This window comes from Macaca thibetana, chromosome 3 (assembly GCF_024542745.1).
Source record: "Macaca thibetana thibetana isolate TM-01 chromosome 3, ASM2454274v1, whole genome shotgun sequence".
In the NCBI taxonomy this organism is placed as follows: Eukaryota; Metazoa; Chordata; class Mammalia; order Primates; family Cercopithecidae; genus Macaca; species Macaca thibetana.
Window position 1 is genome coordinate 136,247,909 of NC_065580.1, and position 26,364 is coordinate 136,274,272.

A 26,364-nucleotide genomic window follows, 5' to 3' on the forward strand; every position below is an offset into this window, starting at 1 on the left:
AAAAATTTTTTTTAAAAAGTTATTATAAAGACATGTAGAATATCACTGATGTGGACAGAATGTTCAGGTGTGGATGAGGATGGAGGTCAACTTGGAGACGCTGCAGTTTGACTGAAGTGTTCCTGGATGAGGAAAGGAGGGAAAGAGAAAGAGGAAAGGGGTTGGGGGGGGTGGAGGGTTCGCCTCGGTGTGGAGGTCATCTCTGATTGCTGACAAACTGCTGGAAAATGTTGGAGAATGTCTGACGTTATCGCTAAAGGTTGGTGGTTTCAGAAAATCTTGTAACATTTCCTTTACTTTAAAAGAAAACTTAGCATCTCAAGGGTTGAATGTGAGTTTTTTCCCTGTGGATTTCAGAGTAGTCCATTCAGCCACAGAAAATACCTCTGGTATGAACCACATTTGAATACTACCAATAAAGACCTCGGACTCTTCCTCTGCAAAGGTCGAGCGCCTCTATTACCTGCTCAGCCTCCTCTTCTGCCCTGCTCCCCACTCCCCACCTTGCTCCTCCCATGCAGGACTTCACGGCCTCCTCACAGAGCCAGGTGCCACCTCCCACTCCGTCACGTGCCTGGCTCCACTGCCTTCTCGTGTGTGACATCTCCCTTTCACCAAGCTGAGGACAATGTGCACCTATGGTGGGTTTAAGCAGACAATTCCGATGGCCACAAAATTCTTTTGTCATGTGGTCTGTGACTTGAATTGTCCTGTCCAAAGACTCATAATGCATGTTCCACACAGTCAGGCCAAGTAAGGTGTTGGAATGAGGAACCACCAAGCACCTCTAATTCCTTCCAAGATTTTTTATGAATGGGACAAGGTCAAGTGCTGTTAGTGATGGCGAGAGTGGAGATTCTCCTTCTGGTGACGGCTGCTGCACTCTGGTGACGATGGCGGTCCGGCACTGCTCCAGTACCCAATCCTTGCAGTGACTTCTATGGTGCTTGCACATTCTTTATATAATACAGGCTTCGCATTCTCAGTTTTTGCAGTCACTGTCAAAACCGCCCCTAACAAAAGCAGTGACTGCACTCCTCACAACCTTGAATTTGAGCTTTGTCTTGAGAAATGAGGGTTTCTACAGGTTTCATCACGTTCCGATTAATCCAAACTGAAGATCTACCTCCAGGAAGATTTTTCTTTCTCCATTACTTCCCTGAGCAAACAATGTGTCACTTCCAATCTTCAATTCTTCACCAATACTTTGATTCCTTGACCAAATCAAAAGCATGCTGAGGTGAACCTATGAGTTAAGCATTGACTTTTATCTTCTCCACTGCAGGACTCCTGGACCAAGATAATTTTGTGACCCTACTACAGAATTTCTCAGCCACTTTCCATGCCATAATCCACACAACATCTATTTGGCACACTGACTGACCTTCACTAATGGCCACGAGGTACTGTAAGAGCTCAAGAAGCTGTATTTTAGGGCACAGCCATGAACCCAACTTGAAACATTTGTTCGCCTTAGTATTCATGAGCATGTTTAACTGCACAAATCTGTAAACACCTGATACACACAAAAATTTCATACTTGATTCCAAACACTTATTTCCTGACAACAGAAACCTTCACACTCCAGGGTATGGCCATTTATGGGTTCTTGACAACAGAAGTTCCTAAGGTGGTTGATGATCTACAAATTGTGGTCACTTACTCTGACATTACACAATAGCAAACAAAAAGACAGAGGTCAGGTGCAGTGGCTCACGCCTGTAATTCCAACACTTTGGGAGGCCAGGGAAGGTGGATCACCTGACGTCAGGAGTTCGAGACCAGCCGGGCCAACACGGTGAAACCCCATCTCTACTAAAGATACAAAAATTAGCCAGGTGTGGTGGCTTGCGACTATAGTCCCAGCTACTTGGGAGGATGAAGCAGAATTGCTTGAACCCAGGAGGTGGAGGCCCCAGTAAGTTGAGATCACACCACTGCACTCCAGCCTGGGCAACAGAGTGAGACTCCATCTCAAAAAAAAAAAAAAAAGATAGGAAAGAAATAAAGGCACACTTAGAGCTCTAATAAAGAAAATAACATCATTCATTGAACAGAGACTTCTTAGAGCTTTCCTATTAGGCTGTGATATTTGTGTGCAGGTCAGAGTTACAGTCTTTGCCATTTTAGGAACAGGATACCTACGAATAAACATTAAGGTCTAAATGTATACAGCAGGTACTATCCCCGGGCAGTTGAAGTGTCTGAAATGTGGCTACTTGGAACTGAAATATGCTGTGAGTATGAAAGACGTGCCAACTGTTAAATAAAGACCATGAAATAAAGACCGTGAAATACTTCCTCGTGTATTTCTTTATAATGATTACAGGCTGAACTAGAACATGGACGATTACACGCGTGGCTTGCATTTGTGGGGCATACTGTCTTTCTCGTGGACAGCAGTGGTCTACCGTCAAAGCTTGAGTTATCCACGCACTGCAGGTGTTCACATTGATAAATCAAGGAGTGCCCGGACTGAGCTGCTGCAGACCATTTTTTGGGGAGGCGGGGAAAGGAAGACTTCCATAATTTTAAAAGACGAACTTTTAAAAGCTTAAAAAGTATTGATCTGTGCTTGTTTTTTTTTCTGAGAGAGTCTCGCTCTGTTGCCCAGGCTGCAGTACAATGGCACGATCTCGGCTCACTGCAAGCTCTGCCTCCCAGGTTCACGCCATTCTCCTGCCTCAGCCTCCTGAGTAGCTGGGACTACAGGCGACCACCACCATGTCCGGCTAATTTTTTTGTATGTTAAGTAGACACGGGGTTTCACCGTGTTAGCCAGGATGGTCTCGATCTCCTGACCTCGTGATCCGCCCACCTCAGCCTCCTGAAGTGCTGGGATTACAGGCGGGAGCCACCGCGCCCGGCTGATCTGTGTTTTTAAAAAAGGATTTCACAACTAGTTTACCTGGTGTATTCGTTCTCGGCTGAGTAACTTCAGTGGTACTGTGAGTCAGAAGTTCTGGTCTGTAAAAACAGAGTTAATATTAGTAATAAAGCATTTGGAAGAAACTCACGGGCCTTTCTCACACAGCTGTGCATTGCCAGTTCGTTTTAAGTATGGTGCATTCTGCCTTCATTTTATAGTGAGAAAAAATCACTTCTGTGACTTGAGTTTATTTTGAAAATGGCAATTTTCGGATATTCGGGTGAGACCTTCAAAGTCATCTTATATTTAAGATAAACAGGTGACAGTCACTTTTCCCCCAAACCAGCTCAGTTCTGTTTCTGAATCTTAGATGAACTGTCTAGCACAGCCAGAAGCAGCTTGCTATAGCATCTTAAACATTTCCTATCCCTTATAACTCAGTCCCAACAAGCACACAGAGGCACGACCCCAAGCAGTAAGCAAGGTTTAGCCTTCCACATCCTTTCAATGAGTGGAGAGAGGCCTTCTGTTCCTACTCCCGCCCCCAAACTACCCACTGTGTTGCCCTTCAAAATCAAGCCAGAATTACCTTTCTAACGGGCAGATCCAAATTATTTTCAGAGGGATCTGCTTCCAGACCATTTCGTGACTGCCTCTGCTTTCGTAGGATCTGAGGCCTTCCTCTACTTGCCCACCCAAGCCGATCCACGCAACCCCATCACGCCCACGTGGCACTCCTCACTCCACACACAATGGGGGAGTTATGTGGCTATGTGGGCATACTCGCCACCTCCTGCCGCTACTCATAGGATTTCCTTCACTTGAAACACCTTCCGTCCTTCCGGATGCACAAGTGACCGAGCTGGGTGTGCCATCCTCGCCTTCTCCCCTAAAGATGCTCAGTAACACTTCATTCCATTTTTCTTTTTTTGAGATGGAGTCTCGCTCTGCTGCCCAGGCTGGAGTACAGTGGCACAATCTCAGCTCGCTGCAACCTCTGCCTCCGAGGTTCAAGCAATTCTCCAACCTCAGCCTCCCGAGTAGCTGGGATTACAGGCTCACACCACTGCGTCCAGCTAATTTCTGTATTTTTACTAGAAATGGGGCTTCATCATGTTGGCCAGGCTAGGCCTTTTTGTTGTTTGTTTTTGAGATGGAGTCTTGCTCTGTCCCTCAGGCTGGAGTACAGTGGCATGATCTCGGCTCACTGCAACCTCCGCCTCCCAGGTTCACGCCATTCTCCTGCCTCAGCTTCCCGAGTAGCTGGGGCTACAGGCACCCGCCACCATGCCTGGCTAATTTTTTTTGTATTTTTAGTAGAGAAGGGGTTGCACTGTGTTACCAGGATGGTCTCGATCTCCTAACCTCAAGTGATCCACCCGCCTCAGCCTCCCAAAGTGCTGGGATCACAGGCGTGAGCCTTCAGTGCATTTTTCTGTGTATGAAGGCCCCAGTGACAGTGTTCTTGTTAGACCCAGTTTTGCACATCTGATGCTTATATTAATAAATACTGGTTCACTAAGTGAATCTAAATATTAATGCCTTCATTGTCGATATAAAGAAGTCATGATAAGGTAAACAAAAGGCCCTTCTTCATCAAATTAACCTCTTCTCAGTGAAGACACCACAACTATTTCTGCAGATTATCATCTTACCTTTTAATAACAAATTTAATTCGATTGCCCACTTGAATGATTTTTTCCAGCCTCGGGATTCCATACCATGAGGGACTTCTGAAAGGAATGTTTTCTGGTAGTCCTTCCACATACAGATCATTCGGGTGTGCCTCAAATTTTTGGTACGGTACAGCCTTGGCTTCAGTGCTCCCCAAGGCTTCCGCTGGACAAAAATCAAAGCAATTCAGGAGACTACACTTGTATGGAAATCAGATTTTAGTACAATCCAAAGCAAGGCACAGGTCAGTTTTGTTTTAATTGAAAAAAACTCTTTCTAGAAACATGTTTATTAACTATTGAATACACTTAATACAGCAAAGACAGGTAGAGATGACAGATCATCAACAGCCAGATGTTGGCAGAGTTAAGTGTCCTGGTCCTAAGACAATCTTAATAGCTCTGAGATCTTTAAAAGATGAAACTTTGTTTTTCAATATCCTTAGGAAGAAAAGAGAGAAAGAAAATCATCATGGACAATAGAGGACACAACCTAAATACTACCTGGAAGCAGCCTTTGCTACTAACTGTTCAGGACCGTAATTACCCTCCTCCATCGGCTGCGGCAAACTGGCACATTTCAGACTACAGTTTCATCTGCATGGCAGCCAGATCAATGTTCTTTACCCCTTCAACCTCATGAGCATGCCATTTTAAAGGAAATAACTTCCCACAAATAATTCATGGAATGGGGGCCAGGTGCGGTGGCTCACGCCTGTGATCTCAGCACTTTGGGAGGCTGAGGCGGGTGGGTCACCTGAGATCAGGAGTTCGAGACCAGCCTGGCCAACATGGTGAAACCCCATCTCTACTAAAAATACAAAAGTTAGCCAGGCGTGGTGGCGGGCACCTGTAATCCTAGCTACTTGGGAAGCTGAGGCAGGAGAATTACTTGAACCCGGGAGGAGGCTGCAGTGAGCTGAGATAGCACCATTACACTCCAGCCTGGGCAACAGAGCGAGACTCCCTCTCAAAAAAAACAAAAAAAAAAACAAAAAAAAAACCAAAACAGAGAATACTAGAGCTGAGTCCTATTCACTGTATTTACTTTCCTAAAATAAAACAACATTTTAAAAAACATTACTCAGTAATACATTTTAGTTGAAGTGGTAATTTAAAAAAACAGACTTACCAAATTTTTTGCAGAAAAGTTGATCCACCATCTTTCTTAATTTAGTGATTCTGGCATACCATTCTTCCTTTACTGTCAAAATAACAGTAATACAAGTTTTCTCAATTTAATGGGTTTACTAACTTTGAATATTAAATATTATTACTATAAAATAAGAGGTATAACTTTTCCTTTTCCTGTGACTAAAATTATTTCTAAGATTTGTGGCCAGGCGCGATGGCTCATGCATGTAATCCCAACACTTTGGGAAGCTGAGGCAGGCGGGTCACTTGAGGTCAGGAGTTCGAGACCAGCCTGGCCAACATGGTGAAACCCCGTCTCTACTAAAAATACAAAAATTAGCCAGGCGTGACGGCAGGCACCTGTAATCCCAGCTACTTGGGAGGCTGAAGCAGGAGAATCACTTGAACCCAGAAGGCAGAGGTTGCAGTGAGCTGAGATCGCACCATTGTACTCCAGCCTGGGCAACAGAGTGAGACTCTATCTTTAAAACAAACAAACAAAAAAGACAGCACAAAAATAAAATTATTCTTAATTATTCTTGAGATTCTAGAATGTATTTATTCCTAAAACAATGCTGACACTGTACAAAAGAGGAAGAACGGAACATCCATTAACGCTAGGAAAAAGCAAAACTCAGTGTATTCAGGAACAGCTAGCAGGTAACACTTGCTACAGGAAGATTAGAGATATGATCTTGCTGCAATCCTTCTATCTTACTAAATATCAACAGTGATTCCCTTCTGTTTTGTCCCCACTCCACTCCACTCCAGAGCAAAAGCATGCAAGAAAATCAATTCTATTTCTATTTCTTTTAAAACACATCTAACAGGCTGGGCACGGTGGCTCATGCCTGTAATCCTGGGAGGCCGAGGCGAGCAGATCACCTGAGGTCAGGAGTTCGAGATCAGCCTGGCCAACATGGTGAAACCCTGTCTCTACTAAAAATACAAAAATTAGCTGGGCGTGGTGGCGGGCACCTATAATCCCAGCTACTCAGGAAGCTGAGGCAGGAGAATCGCTTGAACCCAGGAGGCGGGAGGTTGCAGTGAGCTGAGATTGCACCACTGCACCCCAGCCTGGGCGACAGAGCAAGACTCTGTCTCAAAAAACAAAACAAAATCAAATACATCTAACAATCAAGAGATGATATAAATGGCTCCATGCTCTAAAAGGAAACCTTCTTATGTCCTGTACATCATGGACATTCAATGAATGCTTGTTCCATTGACTCGTGTAGACTTCAATAATAAACTGTTCAATGCATTATGCCAGATAAATCTTGCATCAAAAGTAGAACATATATTCTTCTTTTACTTCTGTCTACCCATAAATGCAATATTTACATGTATTTACAATGGGTTAATAAAAAGATGCACTACTCTTCTAGAAATTATTAGACAGAATTTTGACAACATGAATTCTCCTGTAATGGCACATAATTAATAGTTAGAGACATATTATTTCATATGGAAGGTAACATAAAGAAGAAATCAATGTCAAGCGTGAAATAATTATTGCACATAATCTTCTGATCTGCGAGATTGAAGACCGACCTCCTGAAGCTGGTTTATCAAGCTGTAAATCTTCACGTGTTGAATTCAGAAGCTCATGTCTGAAAGGTGAGAATAATATTGAGAATAAATACTCAATATTCACTAGGCAATATTCAGCAAACTAATAACCACTAGTACATATTTAACATTTAGTCAGCAAGGCTGGTTTTGAAAAGAAAAGATAATCTGGATGCTTGAGCACAACTAAATCTTTTTTTGTTTTGTTTTGCCTGAGACGGTGTTTTGCTCTTGTTCCCAGGCTGGAGTGCAATGGTGCGGTCTCGACTCACTGCAACCTCCACCTCCCGGGTTCAAACAATCCTCCTGCCTCAGCCTCCCAAGTAGCTGGGACTCCAGGCGCCCGCCACCATGCCTGGCTGATTTTTGTATTTTTAGTGGAGACGAGGTTTTGCCATTGTTGACCTGGCTGGTCTCGAACTCCTGACCTCAGGTGATCCACCCGCCCTGGCCTCCCAAAGTGCTGGGATTACAGTTGTGAGCCACCACACCCAGCCCACAACTGAAGCTTAATTTGCGGTTTCTACAGAGTAAAAAGCAAAATAATAATTGCAAATTGTCTAATAAGATGCTTCATGGAGCAGGTATCCTCACAAGTAAAGACGTAACTTTGCAACCCACAGCTCTTTGAAGCATATTACAAAAATCTTAAATGGGATCCTTTAATGTCACATTGCATTCAAGACCATCTTCCTCCACACATCTATATAAACAATCATATATTCCCACACATGCTTTAAAAATCTCAGGCCTATGAGGGCAAGGTGGGCAGATTATCTGAGGTCAGGAGTTCAAGACCAGCCTCGCCAACATGGTGAAACACCATCTCTACTAAAAATACAAAAATTAGCCAGGCGTGGTGGCGCACGCCTGTAATCTCAGCTACTAGGGAGTCTGAGGCACGAGAATCGCTTGAACCTGGGAGGCAGAGGTTACAGTGAGCCGAGATCACGACACTGCACTCAAGCCTGGGTTCCAGTGTGAGACTCCATCTCAGGAAAAAAAAAAAAAAAAAATCTCAGGCCTAAAAAAAAGGCGTGGATTCTATGTTCTTTAGCAAAAGTAGCAGAAAATTGTGAAAGAAAATGTCAGTTGCATGCCAGTCCAGTGCGGGCACTGTTCATGCTTCAAATGCCAACCCTGGATGACTGATGCAATGTTGGACCCACATCAGCTAAAAAGGAGAAGATAAAAATACACAAAATAACTCAAACTTCATCACATAGAACCCTAGTGGTGAATGAATATTTGTCAACAATAAAAAAGACGTATTACTCAGAAAAGAGACAAGAGTCTTACTTCTTAATCACAAAACGAATCCTTTCCTTTGCAAGTAATATCCTCTCAAGGCGAGGAATTCCATAAGTAGATGGCCTTCTAAAAGGAATTCCTTCAGGAAGTCCTTCTACATAAAGGTCTTCAACATGAGACTGGAAAAGAGGGTATGGGATCGTCACCGGACCTTTGGCTTTTATGGCTTGAGCTATAAGGACAAAAAGAGAAGGAGACACCATTTAAACACGATTTGTAGAAAAGAATAATAAATCATTGAATCTGTATTGCTCTTTAACTTTTATAATTTGATCTTTACTTGTTATTGTGATTGAATCAGAAGAAAAATACTATGAGGGTAATAGAAAGAACACCAAAAATTCTAATATTCTGTTTATCAAAGCCTGCAGTGAAGTAGCCCATTACTTTAAGGCAATGTGAATACAGCCAGACTTTCTACAGAAATCTGAACCACATTACAAAGCCAGAAAAACATAACAGGTAATATCATTTAATACATATAGTACTAAATGGAAGAAGCAGTATTTTAAAAACATAAACATCAGTGTAACCTTATTGGACTTATAAAAATAATTTCTGTTAAATAATAGAGGCAGGCTGGTCACAGTGGCTCATGAGTGCCATCCCAGCACTTTGGGAGGCCGAGGTAGGTCAATCACCTGAGGTCAGGAGTTCAAGACCAGCCTGACCAACATGGTGAAACCCTGTCTGTACAAAAAATACGAAAATTAGTCGGGCATGATGGTGGGCGCCTGTAATCCCAGCTACTCGGGAGGCTGAGGCAGGAGAATTGCTTGAACCTGGGAAGCAGGTGTTGCAGTGAGCTGAGATCGTGCCATTGCACTCCAGCCTGGGTGACAGAGCAAGACTCCGTCTCAAATAATAAATATAAATAAATAAATAAATAAATAACAGAAGCAGAAGATTCTCCTGAACTACAATATCTCTGCTAACATTTATTTACCCAACAGTAAAATAATACAACAGCTATAAACAGTCAAGAGTATGGGGAGTATTAAAATCAAACACAACATGTGCACTCCCAAAAGAAAAGCTCCATTTTTTTTGCCATAATTGTGTGTAGAAGTCTATTTGCTAAACATTAATCTTTGTACTGAAACTTCAAGTGTACCATATTACACATTAGCATTGAGTTAGAGTCAATATCCTCTGTTGTACACTAAACTTGAATATCGTATTTATATGTCACAATGAAAATATCACTCCCTAAGGCAATTACCATTAATATGGCTTTGAAATTATAAAATGTGAAGATGTTTCTATAATTTCACAACAGTTGGTGAACATTATTTATTGTCTTGTATACAAAATAATCTAATAAATCACCATCACAACAAAAGCCCCACAACATAACCTGTTTGATTTCATGAAAAGCACTGACATTTATGAAACTGATATAGTACATTTGCAGTGGTGCGATCTCGGCTTACTGCAAGCTCCGCCTCCCAGGTTCACGCCATTCTCCCGCCTCAGCCTCCCAAGTAGCTGGGACTACAGGCGCCCGCCACCACGCCCGGCTAATTTTTTCTATTTTTAATAGAGACGAGGTTTCACCGTGTTAGCCAGGATGGTCTCAAGCTCCTGACCTCGTGATCCGCCCACCTCAGCCTCCCAAAGTACTGGGATTACAGGCGTGAACCACTGCGCCCGACCCCCCCTAGAGCCTATGATCTTACCAGTAGGTTACATTGCTTCCAGGTAGCACATGCTATGAGGTTTTTGCTTCAGAATGAACCAATAAAGAACACGGGGCTGGGCGCAGTGGTTCATGCCTGTAATCCCAGTACTCTGGGAGGCCGAGGTGGGTAGATCACCTGAGGTCAGGAGTTTGAGACCAGCCCGGCCAACATGGTGAAACCCCGTCACTACTAAAAATACAAAAATCAGCAAGGCATGGTGGCGGGCACCTGTAATCTCAACTACTCAGGAGGCTCAGACAGGAGAATTGCTTGAACCTGGGAGGCAGAGGTTGCAGTGAGCCGAGATCCCGCCACTTCAGACTAGGCGACAAGAGGGAAACTCCATCTCAAAAAAAAAAAAAAAAAAAAAAAAGGGCAAAAAAGGTGTAAGCTATTAAAAACTGGGAGAAACACTAAGAGAACCTGAAGTAAATCGCTAAAAATATGGAAAATTTGTTGAATTCATTAGCAAATTTACTCTAATTCTAGATTTTCATTGAGGGGTAGGTCATATTACTCATGATGAAGAAAAAATGCTCATTTTAAATTTATTAACACAAATACCATCAATATGGCTTACTGCGTTTAAATTTTCACTTATAGCAATTCAGTTAAAACTGCATATCATACAATTTTACAGCTTGCTAGTTAATGGCAAAGTTGTCATCCAAATAAAAATGATAATAACAGATGATAAAATAGATAACAAATATGATAAAAATAAAATGACTTATTTTTAAATCATTTTAAATATTTTATAAAAAAATAAAAATGATAAATTGCGAATTTCTTTCATCATTATATAAAGGTGGCTGTAGGATAGAATAGTAAAAGGACAAAGAAGGAATTGAAATCTAGCATCAACTCAGTTATACATCAAGATAAAAGCAGTGGCCAGGATGGTGGCTCATGCCTGTAATGCCAGCACTTTGGCAGGCCGAGGCGGGAGGATCACTTGAGGTCAGGAGTTTGAGAGTAGCCTGACCAACACGGTGAAACCTTGTCCCTACTAAAAATATAAAAATTAGCAGGGCATGATGGCAGGCACCTGTAGTCCCAGCTACTTGCGTGACTGAGGCAGGAGAATTGCTTGAAACCGGGAGGTGGAGGTTGCAGTGAGCCAAGATCGCACCACTGCACTGCAGAGACTCTGTCTCAAAAAAAAAATAAAATAAAATGATAAAAGTAGAGACAATAGGGGGATCTCAGCGAATACTGGATTTAACAAAGTAGATTAAGAGAAACTATCAATTAAAAAAATAATTTTTAATGAAATCCCCAAGATCCGGAGCTTTGTAATACGTAAATCCATTCCCAAATATCCATGCTGAAAGTTTAAAAGAAATGTTAGCTGATAACTACAGAAATACAACTTTTCCTTATCTTTACTGTAATCTAGAAACAAAGACTGTTTCTAATATTTAGACAGACACCACTAAGGACCTTACAATGAGAGACGTGTAAGTCAGTGTGGCACGGTTCACTGGCAGCCCTGGGCTGGGCTTGTCCATATCACCCCCATGGTGAACAGTAACGCCATTGTGTAAATGCTCATGAACAAAGCATTACAGGAATTTTCCTGTTTAGACATACCATATTTCCTTTCAAACAATTCTTCAACTTGTTTACGTAGATCAGTGATGCGAGCATTCCATTTCTCTGAAAATTGAGCAAAAGTTAATTCCCATTAAGAAGTCCCTACCATCGGGGCGGCACTAGGGTCTTGGGCTGACCGAACATACAATGACATATTTTCTACATTTTTACATCCCAACTGTCCATATCATTTTACTGCTTTCCAAAGACCTTTCCCTTTTCTTCTGGTGGTTCTTAGAATTATGAGGTTGGTGCAAAAGTAACTGCGGCTTTTGCCATTACTTTTAATAGTGTCATGGGAGACTAGAAGAGAAGTTTTAACATTTAGCGCCTCTTTTTAGCCTTTCAATTTCTGAAAAGCAGGAGGACAGAAAAGATCAAGCGAATTAAACATGGCAAAAGGGAGCCCACGAAAAAGAGGTCTCCAGGGGTCTTTTAACAAACTTCCTAAAACATGTCTTAATTGTGTGGAAATAAGACTTTATGGATATATAGTTGCAACTTAGAATGCTAAAGAACAGGCCAAGAGCAGTGGCTCATGCCTGTAATCCCAGCACTTTGGGAGGTTGAGGCAGGCGGATCACCGGAGGTCAGGAGTTTGATTCCAGCCTGGCCAACACAGTGAAACCCCATCTCTACTAAAAATACAATTAGCTGGGCGTGGTGGTGGGCGCCTGTAGTCCCAGCTACTCGAGAGGCTGAGGCAGAAGAATCACTTAACCCGGGAGGTGGAGGTTGCTGGGAGCCAAGATCGTGCCACTGCACTTCAGTCTAGGTGACAGAGCGAGACTCTGTCTCAAAAAATTAATAATAAAAATTAAAAATAAAGAAGAAAAACATATTTTAAAAGTACAAAAATTCAATTCATATGCAATCATTGTGACTATGACACAGTGGAATATTAAAGTACTATTTTCAAAATGTATACAAGCTCAATGTTCCATTTATTCAAAATATGAATCATCAACATCATTTGCCACTAATATCTCATTCAGTCGCTTGCTAGGATACATCATCCATTGGGAGCTCACAGATTAGCAGCCGCAGGGACACAGTGCAAAAACAGAAAACCAAGAGGTGAAATAGTTCTGAAATAAAGGTTTTAAAGCTAAGAGAAATAAATTACTAAGTCTTTAGCACTAATCTTGAGCCGACTAATTATCATCAGACAAGACAATGTCCTATGCTTTGGTAAATCCAAACTATGTTTAAACAATGTCTGTAATGTAACTTTCAAAATGCTCCTGGCTTTCCAAAGATGAGATTATAATGCAGTAATACAGGCTAAAGCATTTCCCCCTGCAGAGCATGTTGCAACATTTATCAGTCACACTGATAGAGAGTGTGATAGAGAGTGAGAGTCCAGAAGATGAAGGAAAAGGTCACGTATTTCGCTGAGAACTTACCAAAGTTGAACTCCCTCACTTTCCGCTTCCCAGCATTGGCGGGTTCCGGGACTGGTGGCTGTGGTAGCTCATTGGTCTTTGGTCTCTTAGAAGGTGGAGAATAATCATCATCTTGAAAAAGAAAATGGTCATCACTGGAAGAACCGTCTTAGAGTTACAGTCACCTCCTGGTCAATTCCCAACATTGAAAAGGTGAGCGGGACTTGAAAGCTATTTTGAGTATCAATAATTATTTCTGTATTGTGAGCTTTAGCAGGCTTTTTCCTATTTGTTTGGAATGTGTTCAAGTGAATACTGCTTTTTCCTCTGTCTTTCTTCATTATTTTTTAGTTTGCTTCATTTGAATTGTCATTATAAATTTCCCCTTCTCAAATAACTTTCAAATTGCCAAGAACTATATTGTTTTAAGACTTTCAAGAAAAAACTTTTAATGAAGACAGCCTCCTAAAGTTATACAAGTAAGTAAAAGGGGATAAAATAAAGCTTAGATGGAAAAGATATTTAAGCTTATACAAAATTTAAGCATGCATAAGCAAGGGAAACTGGGTAACTATGTTCAAATACTTTTTTTTTTTTTTTTTTTTTTTGAGACAGAGAACTGTTCTGTTGCCCAGGCTGGAGTTCAGAGGTGCGATCATGACTCACTGCAACCTCCACCTCCTGGGCTCAAGCGATTCTCATGCCTCGGCCTCCAGAGCAGCTGGGATTACAGGCACCCGCCACCGCGCCCGGCTAATTTTTGTATTTTTTTGGTAGAGATGGGGTTTCGCCATGTTGGCCAGGCTGGTCTCAAACTCCTGGCCTCAAGTGATCCACCCACCTCGGCCTCCCAGAGTTCTGGGATTACAGGTGTGAGCCACTGCGCCCGGCCTGTTCAAATACTTTTAACAAGTGCAAAATGTATGGGCTTAAAGAAATAGGGCTGCATTATTATGAAATGGATACTGTTGATTCAATCCGCACAGAGGCTGCGTATAAAGGAGCAGTCAGCTATTCAAGCACAGCGCACAGCACACACGCTGTCGTGAGAGTTCCATGTTCATTTCCTTGTGGATACACACCAGGAACTCACTCTGCTGTGACCCTTCAATACACCTCACGTTAGGATTAGAGACATCTGGGTCAAATCAGCTGCCACTGTCATCTCTAGTCCCTCAAAGTGTCAGGTAACATGCTATTAATAATGCTGCTCAAACATCATTTATAAAATACTGAAAACATCATTTTAAGAAATTCTTATTTAAAAACAAATGTGGTATGGTAAAGAAAATAATTATTGTGTTAAAGACAGTATCATAGGAAAAAAAGATCACGTGAGTAAAATAAGCTATCTTTTTAGATGGGTGTAATTGTTACTCTTGTTTTACAGCTAAAGAAATGGGCTCAGAGAATGTTATTTGATTGGACCGTGTTGTATCTCTGGAGAGCACAGCTGAGACCAGACTGTGTGTGTAACTCCACTAGCCTATGAAGGTGCGTCTCATAAAGGTAAGAAATGCAAATTCGGCCTAATATACAACATTGCCCGGGCTCGCACTGGGTCACTACTGTAGACACTTCTGTATTAATCAAGGTAAGGTGAAAATGCTTCTAGAAGGCGACTGGACACCAGCACCCTTGCGTGCTGCCTTTGGGCTCTTCCTCTAAGGCCAACAGTGACCTGAAATTATTGACTGGGCTGACCATGCCAATCAACTGGAGAAAATGGCACCGAGGCCACCAACATCAGACAAATTCATTTTAGGACCTATTTATGTGCTTAGAAAGACAAAAGTGCTTTTGTAAACGATACTATTTCAGAAAAACATAATCATAGTAATAATTAATGATGCTATAAAATGCTGATGTGTTGAACGCTACTTTAGAAAAACATGTTCAAATCTAGGAAAAAATTTCTGATAGAAAACTATCGGCAGGGTCTCATTCTATCTCTCTCTCTCTCTCTCTATTGGCAGGGTCTCATTCTGTCTATCTATCTATCTATCGGCAGGGTATCTATCTATCTATCTATCTATCTATCTATCTATCTATCTATCTATCTATCTATCCATCCATCCATCTATCTATCTATCTATCTTTCAGCAGGGTCTCATTCTATCGCCCAGGCTGGAAGGCAGTGGCATGACTGTAGCTCACTGTAGCCTCGAGCTCCTGGCCTCAAATGATTCTCCTGCTTCGGCCTCCCAAACAGCTGGAACTACCACACCTGGCTATTTTTCTTTTAATTTTTTGTAGGGACAGGATCTCATTATGTTGCCCAGGCTGGTCTGCAACTCCTGGCCTCAAGTGATCCTTCTGCCTCAGCCTCCCAAAGTGCTGAGATTATAGGCATGAGCCATGGGGCTAGGACAGAAAACAATTTTAAAATGACAAACTACCTGTGAAAGAAGATTTGGCTGTCACCTGGGTTTGTATTACTGTAAGGATGAAAAATGGTCGAGACACCCTATAAATAGATTAAGGTTCCAACCTAAGTAAAAACAATCTGGAAAACAGAAGTGTATAAGTTTGGACCTCAATTCTGAAAATATACTTTTTTAAAAACCCTATTTTCCAACTCCCATACATATTTTAGAAACCTTAAGAGTATTTTTATGCTGGCTTCCAAAGGTTAAAACAAAATACACTCATTTCACCTATGAATACTGTCAAAGCATTATACATGCTTAATATTGTTATTATTTTTTTTTCAAACTAAGTAGTAACTTCTAAAATGAAAGTATTTCCCCTATAGGTTAAAGTCTCCTAAGTATCCTCATAGATCATCATTTAAACTGACCATTCATTGAATGACAAACTGAAAGCTGCTAGAGTAGAATGACATGCGAAGGGAAACACAGCTGTAGATGGAATGGAGTGGACACCTGGAGAGCTCCATCCCATGAATCTCAGTCCAAATCCAAACTTCACAGCTGAGGCCCGGGGGAGGGGAAGACGGGTTTTCCTTACTGAATAGACTTCACTTTTTCAGCCACGCAACCATTTTAGAACACAAAAGATTTAATAGCATAAATATATTTTATGAAGGTAATCCAATCGATCATAAACAAAAAAAAAAAGAGAGAAAAAGGCAAATCTACTAGAGTGCTTTTTTAATACAACAAAGACTGTAAAATATTGAAAAGATCAGGGATATCACATTTTCTTCTTCACTGACAAATAATAAAGTTCAATCTGTTAAATGTTAACAAATCCAGAGATGAATGTAGTTACTTTATTTTTTGAGACAGGGTCTCACTCTTTCACCCAGGCTGGAGTGCAGCGGCAATACTCACTACAGCCTCGACTTCCCAGGCTCAGGTGATCCTCCCACCTCAGCCTCCCAAATAGCTGGGACTACAGGCCTGCACCATCATGCCCAGCCAATTTTTTTTTTTTTTTTTTAATAGAGATGGGGGTCTCCCTATGTTGCCCAGGCTGGTCTTGAACTCCTGGCCTCAAGCAATCCTCCTGCCTTGGCCTCCCAAAGTGCTAGGATTATAGGTGTGAGCCACAGCATCCAGCTGAACGTAGTTATTGATAAAACATCACACCATATATTCCATTTTAAACACCCTGTTTCATAAACTTTTTAACTAATTTTGGGTGTTTTAAGTCATATGGAACATGGCATTCAGGCATCAGAACAGCTATAAACTTCACCACATCCTCAATTTTTTCTGCAATGAACTCTTTGTTGCAATTAATTGGTTTTGAGAAAGTAAGAAAAAATGTGTTTCTCGACCTAAAATCTTTCCACAAAGGATCAAAATTACTTTTTACTCTGAAGCATAAAACATCACCTAAAGCTCTAGGGCCTGCCCTCACATACTGGGCATTACTCTTCCAATTATTCTGCTGTTTCCAAAGTATAAACAACCATTTTTGTATAACAAGACACACGTTTCAGCATGCATCAAATTCAAGCCCCAACTCTTAAGTGTTTCCATAATCAAAATGTAAAGATTTTAAGATTCATTTTAAGATAGTTCATTTTATTTTTTGAGATGGAGTCTCGCTCTGTCACCCAGGCTGGGAGTGCAGTGGCACAATCTTGGCTCACTGCAACCTCCACCTCCCACGTTCAAGCAATTCTCCTGCCTCAGCCTCCGGAGTAGCTGGGATTACAGGCGCCCACCACCATGCCTGGCTAATTGTTATATTTTTAGTAGAGATGGAACTTCACCATGTTGGTCAGGCTGGTCTCGAACTCCTGACCTCAGATGATCCACCCACTTCAGTCTCCCAAAGTGCTGGGATTACACCACCACATCTGGCCCATTTTAAGATATTTTAATATGCAAAAGGTGCTATTCATGAATTTACAATAGTTATGCTACCTACAGTAACAAAAGAGCTCCGCCAATACCTTCAAGTTGGCAACACCATACCTAACTCAAAATTTGCATTTGGAAAACACCAACTTCCTTTTTGCAACATATTAACGAATATGCCTACAGATAATACAGGCTTCAGAGCTAAAGCTGTTTCTCACTGCATTCTGGCCAGTGACTCAATTAGACTATGTTACAATATCTTCTGATACTCTAATCTTCAACATAATCAGACTGGTAATGTGTTATCATACAATCTGACATCTATTCAAAGTTAAAAAAAAACAATCAAAACCAGGTACTGTATCTATTTCAAAACCCCCGGAGCCATTAATTACCCTACACATTTCAAATAAATGGATTCATTCTTTCACCCATGGATACAACTTACAGCTCCTCTAAAACTCTTTACATAAACAATTGGGTATTCATTAAATGACTATTTGGCAGCAATAAAAATTTTTAAACAAAGTGTTCAAGTGCTAAACTAGGCAATTATGTCAATTTTAAAAGTGCTGCAGGGACATTTAAGAAAACACAAGAATTTGGCCGGGTGCGGTGGCTCACGCCTGTAATCCCTGCACTTTGGGAGGCTGAGGCGGGCGGATCACGAGGTCAGGAGATCGAGACCATCCTGGCTAACACGGTGAAACCCCGTCTCTACTAAAATACAAAAAATTAGCCGGGCGCGGTGGCGGGCACCTGTAGTCCCAGCTACTCGGGAGGCTGAGGCAGGAGAATGGCGCGAACCCGGGAGGCGGAGCTTGCAGTGAGCCGAGATGGTGCCACTGCACTCCAGCCTGGGCGACAAAGTGAAGACTCCGCCTCAAAAAAAAAAAAAAAAAAAAAAAAAAAAAAAGAAAACACAAGAATTAAACAATAAACAGCAAAGCCTGATGGCTTTGTCTTCAAAATCTCCCCAGAATCAACCACTTCTTATCTCCCCTGCCACCAACCTGCTCTAAAGCACCCTTCTCTGTGCCCTAGGTAATTCCAAGAGGTCCCCAAGCTAGTTTTCTGTCAACACTATTGACTGCTGTAGGTATTTTCTTTTTTTCCCCCCCTTTTCTCAACATAGTCGCTACGGTTCCTAGAAGTGAAGGACAGAAAGTGTCACTCGTATTTTCAAAACACTCCTGGGGATTTGCTACTACATTATTCACTACTAAATTCATAGCACCGTGGCCGGGCATGGTGGCTCACGCCTGTAATCCTAGCACTTTGGGAGGCCAAGGCGGGCAGATCACCTGATGTAAGGAGTTCAAGACCAGCCTGGCCAACATGGTGAAACCCCTGTCTATACTAAAAATACAAATATTAGCCGGGCATGGTGGCATGTGCCTGTAGTTCCAGCTACTCGGGAGGCTGAGACAGGGGAATCCCTTGAACCCAGGAGACGGAGGCTGCAGTGAGCTGAGATCATGTCACTGTACTCCAATCTGGGCAAAAGAGCAAGACTCCGTCTTTAAAAAAAAAAAAGAAAGAAAAGAGGCCGGGCGTGGTGGCTCATGCCTGTAATCCCAGTTCTTTGGGAGGCCAAGGCAGGTGGATCACGAGGTTAGGAGTTCAAGATCAGCCTGGCCAAGATGGTGAAACCCTGTTTCTACTAAAAATACAAAAAAAAAAAAAAAAAAAAAAAATTAGCCAGGCATGGTGGCAGGCGCCTGTAATCCCAGCTACTCGGGAGGCTGAGGCAGAGAATTGCTTAAACCTGGGAGGTAGAGGATGCAGTGAGCCGAGACTGAGCCACTGCACTCCAGCCTGGGCGACACAGCAAAACTCCGTCTCAAAAAAAACAACAACAAAAAATTCTTAGCACCTGGCACATACAATGTGCTCAGTATTTGTGGAGGGATTAAATGAATATATGAATAGTATAGTCCTTAATTAAATGCAGCAGCCAAGTATCTGCCACTATCTTAAACATAAATTCCACAAAAAAGAGATGGTAGGTAATCCAACTGCCCATCAAAAACCCTACTGAAATATTGAAACTCTAAAAAAGTGTTATTCAAATCTTAGTACAGAATTCCTCTGAGACTCCTATTTTCACATATATAATTATGTATTCATTAAGTGTCTGATTCACAGCTATAAAAATAAAAAAACACAAAGTTTTCCAACGCTAACCTCCTCAGTTACAGAGATCCTAAAAAACCTACAGTACCAGCTGCGGTAAGTGTGCCATGTGTGGTCACATGAGTCAATTATATTTGAAATTATTTACATAGACCTTTCAAAATATGAGAAATTTAAAAAGTCAAAGAGTTTGACTTATTAGGAAGATGTAAAATTCATCACAAAATGAATTTACTTAAAATCAATTTAAGGGAAAAAAATCAGGTTAAGTAATGAACAGAGAGTTAGGCCACAGCAGAAGGCACACAGGTAACAGGTAAGTGACTCAGGTTTGGGAAGCTAGGCCCTAAGAAAGAAACCTCTTTTACACCGTTCTTAGCGCTCCCTTGACAGCCAGACCTGAAACAAGTCTGATAAGGTTTTCTCTGCACACATCAGAGATAACATACCTGACAGCAATTCACCTTAACCCAGAAATGCAGTCACGGTGTTTACGAAAACTGAGGCATGCGGTTCTATTAGTCCAAGGCTGATTTCCCAAACCTAAGTCACGTATGTTTTCAATGTTTACCACCGACTCCAAGTACAAATAAAACGCCACAAATGGAAGCGCACAGCTCAGAGCGCACCAGCAGGGGGTTAAGTAATGACCCTGTATCCACGAACACGTCCACGTCAGTGTCAAATTAGCCACTCCAGAACTCCACATAATTGCAAATGAAGATATCCAGGTTAAAAACACTGAAAAATCGGACAGACTTTTTTTTGTTTTGTTTTTTGAGACGGAGTCTCGCTGTCTCCCAGGCTGGAGTGCAGTGGCACGATCTCGGCTCACTGCAAGCTCCGCCTCCCGGGTTCACACCATTCTCCTGCCTCAGCCTCCCGAGTAGCTGGGACTACAGGCGCCCGCCACCTCGCCCAGCTAAGTTTTCGTATTTTTTAGTAGAGACGGGGTTTCACTGTGTTAGCCAGGATAGTCACGATCCCCTGACCTCGTGATCCACCCGCCTCGGCCTCCCAGAGTGCTGGGATTACAGGCGTGAGCCACCGCGCCGGGCCTGGACAGACTTATTTGATGACAAAGTTCTGTTTTTTTTTTTTTTTTTTTCTTTTCTATCAATGATTTGGGAAATGTGAAAAGATTTATATCTAAAATTAAGTCGTCTCCAGGCAAGCAGGAATATCTCAGTTTATTTCTGTCCATCTTCCTATCAAGCACGAGGATTTTCCAAAACAAAACTAAGATTATTCTCTAGATACACTTTTGCTTTTCAAGTTGCCTTGTTCTTAAGGCAGGATTTTTTTTTCCCACTGAACATTTTATATTAGAGATCTTTTTGCAGATTATTGGAAAACATTATCAGCATTTCAATGGCTATAAATTTTTCTGTTATGAAGATATACCAAAATTTTATTTCCCAACTATGGCTATCTAAATAGCTCCCACCATCTGGAAGTAACCTTTTCAGAAAGAATATACGATACACATTATTAACCAGAGGTGTGCATGTAAGTTCTCACTTGACCTTGTATCAAGACAATTTTTTATCTTCCTAAAAAAATTAGGAATACAATGGTTGATATAATTTCTATATAATATACATGTCTTTTATATGTACATATATAAAATGTGTATGTGTGTAAGCACATATGACATGGAAAATGCTACCTTTTAAAAGAATTACTTTACTCAGACCTGGTATTTCACTGGTCTTCTGAAAAGAAAGAAGTCTACATAGCAAAATTCTGCTACTTAATCACAAATGTGAACGTTAAGTCAGGCGTACAGCACAACGTCTGAGTTTAAAAGAAATGAATGGCCTGGTGCAGTGGCTCATGCCTGTAATCCCAGTACTTTGGGAGGCCGAGGTAGGGGGGGGATCACCTGAGGTCGGGAGTTCGAGACCAGCCTGACCTACATGGAGAAATCCCGTCTCTACTAAAAATACAACATTAGCCGGGCGTGGTGGCGCATGCCTGTAATCCCAGCTACTAGGCAGGCTGAGGCAAGAGAATTGCTTGAACCTGCGAGGCGGAGGTTGCGGTGAACCAAGATCACGCCAATGCACTCCAGCCTAGGTAACAAGAGTGAAACTCCGTCTCAAAAATAAATTAATTAAATTAAATAAATGAGATTTATTACTCCATCCAAAACAGTTAAAGTTCAAAAAGACTGATGTACACTTCAGGTTCATGAGCCATTTATTTCTGGATTTTCTTAAAATACTTGCTATAAAAGCAAGTATTTACATTCTAAACCATTTTAATACAGCCTCTATCTGCTTTAAGATTTGACAAATCAAAATGGTTATTAGTCCCACCTAAAAGCTTTATTTTTATAATTTTAATAACCTCCTATATTAACATCTCCATAGAAAGGGCACAGCTGAGTATTTATAATATTTATATGTTCTTAAATTTTTTTCCTGTTAATAAGGTTTCTAACTAAAAAGGAATTAAATTTCAACTATTTATTGCTAGACTATAAACAATTCAAAATGTTTTAGATTAGAAAAATTATATTGATGAAAAAAGAAATCTGTATATTAACACATGAAATATGAAAAGATTTCTTATATTAGGTGGAAGCTACTAATGGACTTATATTTTAGAAGCAATGAAGACAGACACGTTGAGTAGTTTGGAGTAGTCAAACACTAGAAATAACCAAGTGACATCAGTAGGCGACAGGCTGTTAAGAGAGAAAGAGAGACAGACAGCAAACCAAGAAAGGTTACGCAGCAGCTGGAAAAAAACTAATAAAGTACCAAGATGTACAGTTACAGGAGGGGGAGGCCTATGGAATATGTGATATTTTAAAATTTGCTTTGTAATGTGTGCTGAAAACATCAGTGTATTTTTGCAAAAATCAAGATATATACTGCAATTATTTCTCGAAGTAGACACAATAAGCTGACATACATCCCTCAGTATTGGGACTTGGGAGCAGAGTGAGGGTGAAGAAGACGTTCCACTGTGCAATTTACTGTACCATTTTCACATTTTACCACAAGAAACAAGTACTTTGAGGGGAAGAAACTTACCAAAGTACTGTGAGACATTAATTTTATTATTATTTTTTTTAAGATGGAGTTTCACTCTGTCGCCCAGGCTGTAGTGCAATGGTGTGATCTCAGCACACTACAACCTCTGCCTCCAGGGTTCAAGTGATTCTCCTGCCTCTGCCTCCCAAGTAGCTGGGATTACAGGCACACACCACCACACTCAGTTAATTCTGTATTTTTAATAGAGATGGAGTTTCACCATGTTGGTCAGGCCGGTCTTGAACTCCTAACCTCAAGTGATCAGCCTACCTTGGCCTCCCAAAGTGCTGGGATTACAGGTGCAAGCCACCGTGCCCAGCCGTGAGACATTAATTTAAAAGGAAAAACGCAATGCTCATTTAATAATTATTAATATGAAGTGATAGTTAATAATTCTATTAGCTGAATTTTCAAATAATTCAGGATAAACTGTCTCAGCTGATCAGGTTCATGCTTATCTTTGGAGAAAAAAAAAAAACTAGGTTTGAAGCAATCTTGGCTATAGAAGAGTATTGTAGAATAACAGTTCTGAAAGATAAATTGTATGTCAGCCTCTAAGTAGTATTTGCGGGTCGGGGGCAGGGGGAACTTGCTTTAAAAATTACTCACTAAACTATCAACACTTTCTCCTCCACTTTACTTAATTAGAAATTAGGGATTCCAGCTCCAAATAAGTCTTCTTCTATCACAACCCCATAGATTATAGAATCTGTTTCTGTGTGTATCAAGTCTGGTCATAATTTTCTTTTTCTCTTTTCAATTCCCACTGATAGCAAGGATAGCTTGGGCCACCTGTGGGCCAATGCTAATTCTCACGGCTTCATTCTGTCATCTAAAACTCCCAAAGCACTGGGGTGCACTGCTGGGGAGTGGGCTGCTTTGGTCACACAAACACATGTATTCGTCCCACAAGTCTCCTTTCAAAATGAATGAAATGCATATTTAGCAATGTGAATGTGACAAATATTTTTATGACCAGAAGTAAACTTTGGAATCAAGGCTTTTAGATAACTAACCTTCAATAGTCACCTCAACTTCAGGGTCCTCACTTGTTTCTGAAGGGACATGTTGAGTAGAATCTTGAAAAAAATAAAATTCTAAAATGACATTCATTATTAAGCATTTTTCCATATGTTCCAACATTTTACTGATTTGATAACTCCAGAAGCAGCCTACTATAAAAATTCACTGGCATTTTAATTCATTTCATATTAATGAAATTAAAATTTGACCCTTTTCATTATAAATAGGGATAAAAGAAAACAAAAATTAGAAAAACTCTGGAAAAATTTAGATAATAACATGTTACCTGCAGAAATTGACTCAAAAAAATCCCATAGTCTTGGAGGAATGAGGATCTGACAAAGTCACAATGAATTTCCTGCCACAGCTAGAAGATGCTCGGATAGAAACAAATGCTTTCTACTTGGGTTAGAATTTCTCCTCTCCTTTCAGAAATGTGAGGAGTGGTTTCTACTGTTCAATAAAACCACAACCCAGGCTTTGCAATGGAGACTTTCCTATCAAGAGACTGAGTGTCACAAGTGCACACAGGACTATATCCTCTGGCTTTGTATGCAACGTATTTCAAAAATTAAAAAGTTCATTCATATTTGTTCCTACACAAGACAAATGTACATCAGGATGTTAGTGCTAGAAGCTTAGAGAGTATTTTCATTAGTTCTCTTTCATTGTGCAAAGGTTGAGAGATTAATTGATTTGCCAAAGATTATATTTACTTGTTAGTAGAGGAATAAAGGCCAGAACCCAGATTCGATTCCACTTTGTTAACACTGGAAGATGACAGTAAAAATGTCCTAAAAACGCAGTCTTCAAGATGCAGTACCTGCCGACGGGGCTGCAAGGCGGTGAGCCCTCGTACTGCAAAGTTGTGATCTATTACCCAGGTCTTGTTGTTCTAAATCCTGCCTATTCAAAACTGAAAACTCTGTCACAGAGAAAATACCCACCTCTACACGGTAAAGCATACAACATTCACCCACACAATCTTCTATAAAAAGAGCTGACAGGGAAATGTAACCAACGGTTTAAAATGAGCATATCAGTATTTCTGAGAGAAATGTATTCCAGGGAGAAACCCTAATTCTGTAACTGAATTTGGAGAAACCAGCCCCTACTGGGGGACTTTTAAGATTGTCTTTTCCCTCAAAGAAGGTAAAAGATCAAACAAATGATTTATTTTAATTAAAATACAAATGTAAATACAATGGAATATAAGCAGTTACACAGTAGACCCCTCTTTTCATCCTAGAAAAATAAGGTATAACGTGACCGATTTATGAGAGAAATAATCCTAAAACAAGATTCGGTTACCTTACCAGTCATTTTCCTTGGGGGAAATCTACAAAAATTTGTGTGGAACCGTTTAAACCCCTTGGAAGTAAGAAGTCACCCTGCATGATAAGTTTAACTCAGGATTCTAAAGAAAAAGAACTGTACCTCAGTCAGGTGTTCCATCCTAAAGCCAAAGCTGTAGAGCTGGTAAACTGACAGAGTCGTTTATGGAGTAGTTGTGGGTATAAAATAAAGGGAGAAACTCTCTCCTTTATAAATTTTATGTAGACTATATTCTTACCCTACTGAAAGACTAGAAGTATTAAAAAGCACATTTGAAAATAAAATACGAATGGAGCTAGTCATTTTAATTCTGAAACACTGAAGCTATTCTTCCTTAAAAGATCTTTAATATGGCACAAGAAAACCAGGACAAAAAAAAAAGTAGCATTTTGCATCATGTAAGAGCTTTACTTACCACTTAGTTTTCAATCCCATAGGCTTTATTAATCAGTATGGTCAAAGAAGCATATTACATCTTAGAACTTAAAAAAAAAAAAATAACCTGTTGGCTAGGAAGGCATACCAAAGGAATCACCTTTTATTTCCAAATGAGGTGTTTTAAGGATAATAGAATCTATAAAATAGAATAAACATACAACAAATAGTGTAAAATATGCAATCTCTTTTTCTCCTAACCTTCTGCTGGGACTTCCATTTCTGTGCCTTCATTGCCCTCTGAAGAATGATGGCTTCCTAAAAAGAAAATAAACAACATATAATAAACCAATAAAAACTGACACTGAAAGATGAAAGAGAATCTAGGTAACAATGCAAACAATGTAAGACGTAATAAACATATGCAAAATGATTGTCTAACTCTTTAGCCATTAAGTCAAACAATGTTTTCTAATTCAGAAAAGAATACAACGCTTCTATTTGGAAGCTAAAAGAACTGTTTTAAAACACAAATACAGAGCAGACCTAAGTAGGTTTGGGGATTTAATATTAGTTACTATAACTACATGATAAAACTACTAGATATTGGAATCTGAGGAAGTAGAATTATGCTTCAAGTACCATGCTCATCTGTCAGTGACACACATACACACACGGATCAGAGTAAATGCTTGCTGTGCTCAGACACTTAATTAACTCTCTGTAAGGAAGCTCAGGGTTTGCTGTGGAAAACGTTTCATGCTTTCCATTTTCACTAGGGCGAAAGCCATGGAAACTCAATCCCCGTCATTTCATCAAAGTTGTACTTAAAGGAAACTTGTAAGTTAAAATTTAAGATACTACCTTTAGTCTCAAAAGCATTTTAAGTCAGGTAATATAATCTGCCTGCTTCTAAAAACTGGAACATAAAGCATGATCAGTTAGGCAGTCA

The 26,364-nt window shown here is 40.6% G+C and overlaps 2 protein-coding genes across 7 annotated transcripts in view; one reads left to right on the forward strand and one right to left on the reverse strand.

The window, feature by feature from the left end:
• Positions 1-26,364, reverse strand: part of GTF2I (general transcription factor IIi) — a 114,353-nt gene that overhangs the window by 20,327 nt on the left and 67,662 nt on the right. For 3 of the 6 annotated variants that reach the window (XM_050783631.1, XM_050783630.1, XM_050783628.1), the window contains 9 exons: positions 25,674-25,730; positions 23,696-23,758; positions 13,244-13,354; positions 11,835-11,900; positions 8,548-8,731; positions 7,231-7,289; positions 5,675-5,746; positions 4,525-4,708; positions 2,909-2,967 (listed from right to left, as the gene is read on the reverse strand). In XM_050783631.1, coding sequence (XP_050639588.1) covers positions 2,909-2,967; positions 4,525-4,708; positions 5,675-5,746; positions 7,231-7,289; positions 8,548-8,731; positions 11,835-11,900; positions 13,244-13,354; positions 23,696-23,758; positions 25,674-25,730 — 855 coding nt within the window. Of the gene's footprint in view, positions 1-2,908; positions 2,968-4,524; positions 4,709-5,674; positions 5,747-7,230; positions 7,290-8,547; positions 8,732-11,834; positions 11,901-13,243; positions 13,355-23,695; positions 23,759-25,557; positions 25,731-26,364 lie in introns of those variants that run through there. The other 3 variants (XM_050783633.1, XM_050783632.1, XM_050783634.1) reach the window with 2 other exon arrangements.
• Positions 21,508-26,364, forward strand: part of ABHD11 (abhydrolase domain containing 11) — a 997,569-nt gene continuing 992,712 nt past the window's right edge. Inside the window, exon 1 of the mRNA XM_050783775.1 lies at positions 21,508-21,512. The gene's annotated coding sequence lies outside the window, so the exon portion shown is untranslated. The remainder of the gene's footprint in view (positions 21,513-26,364) is intronic.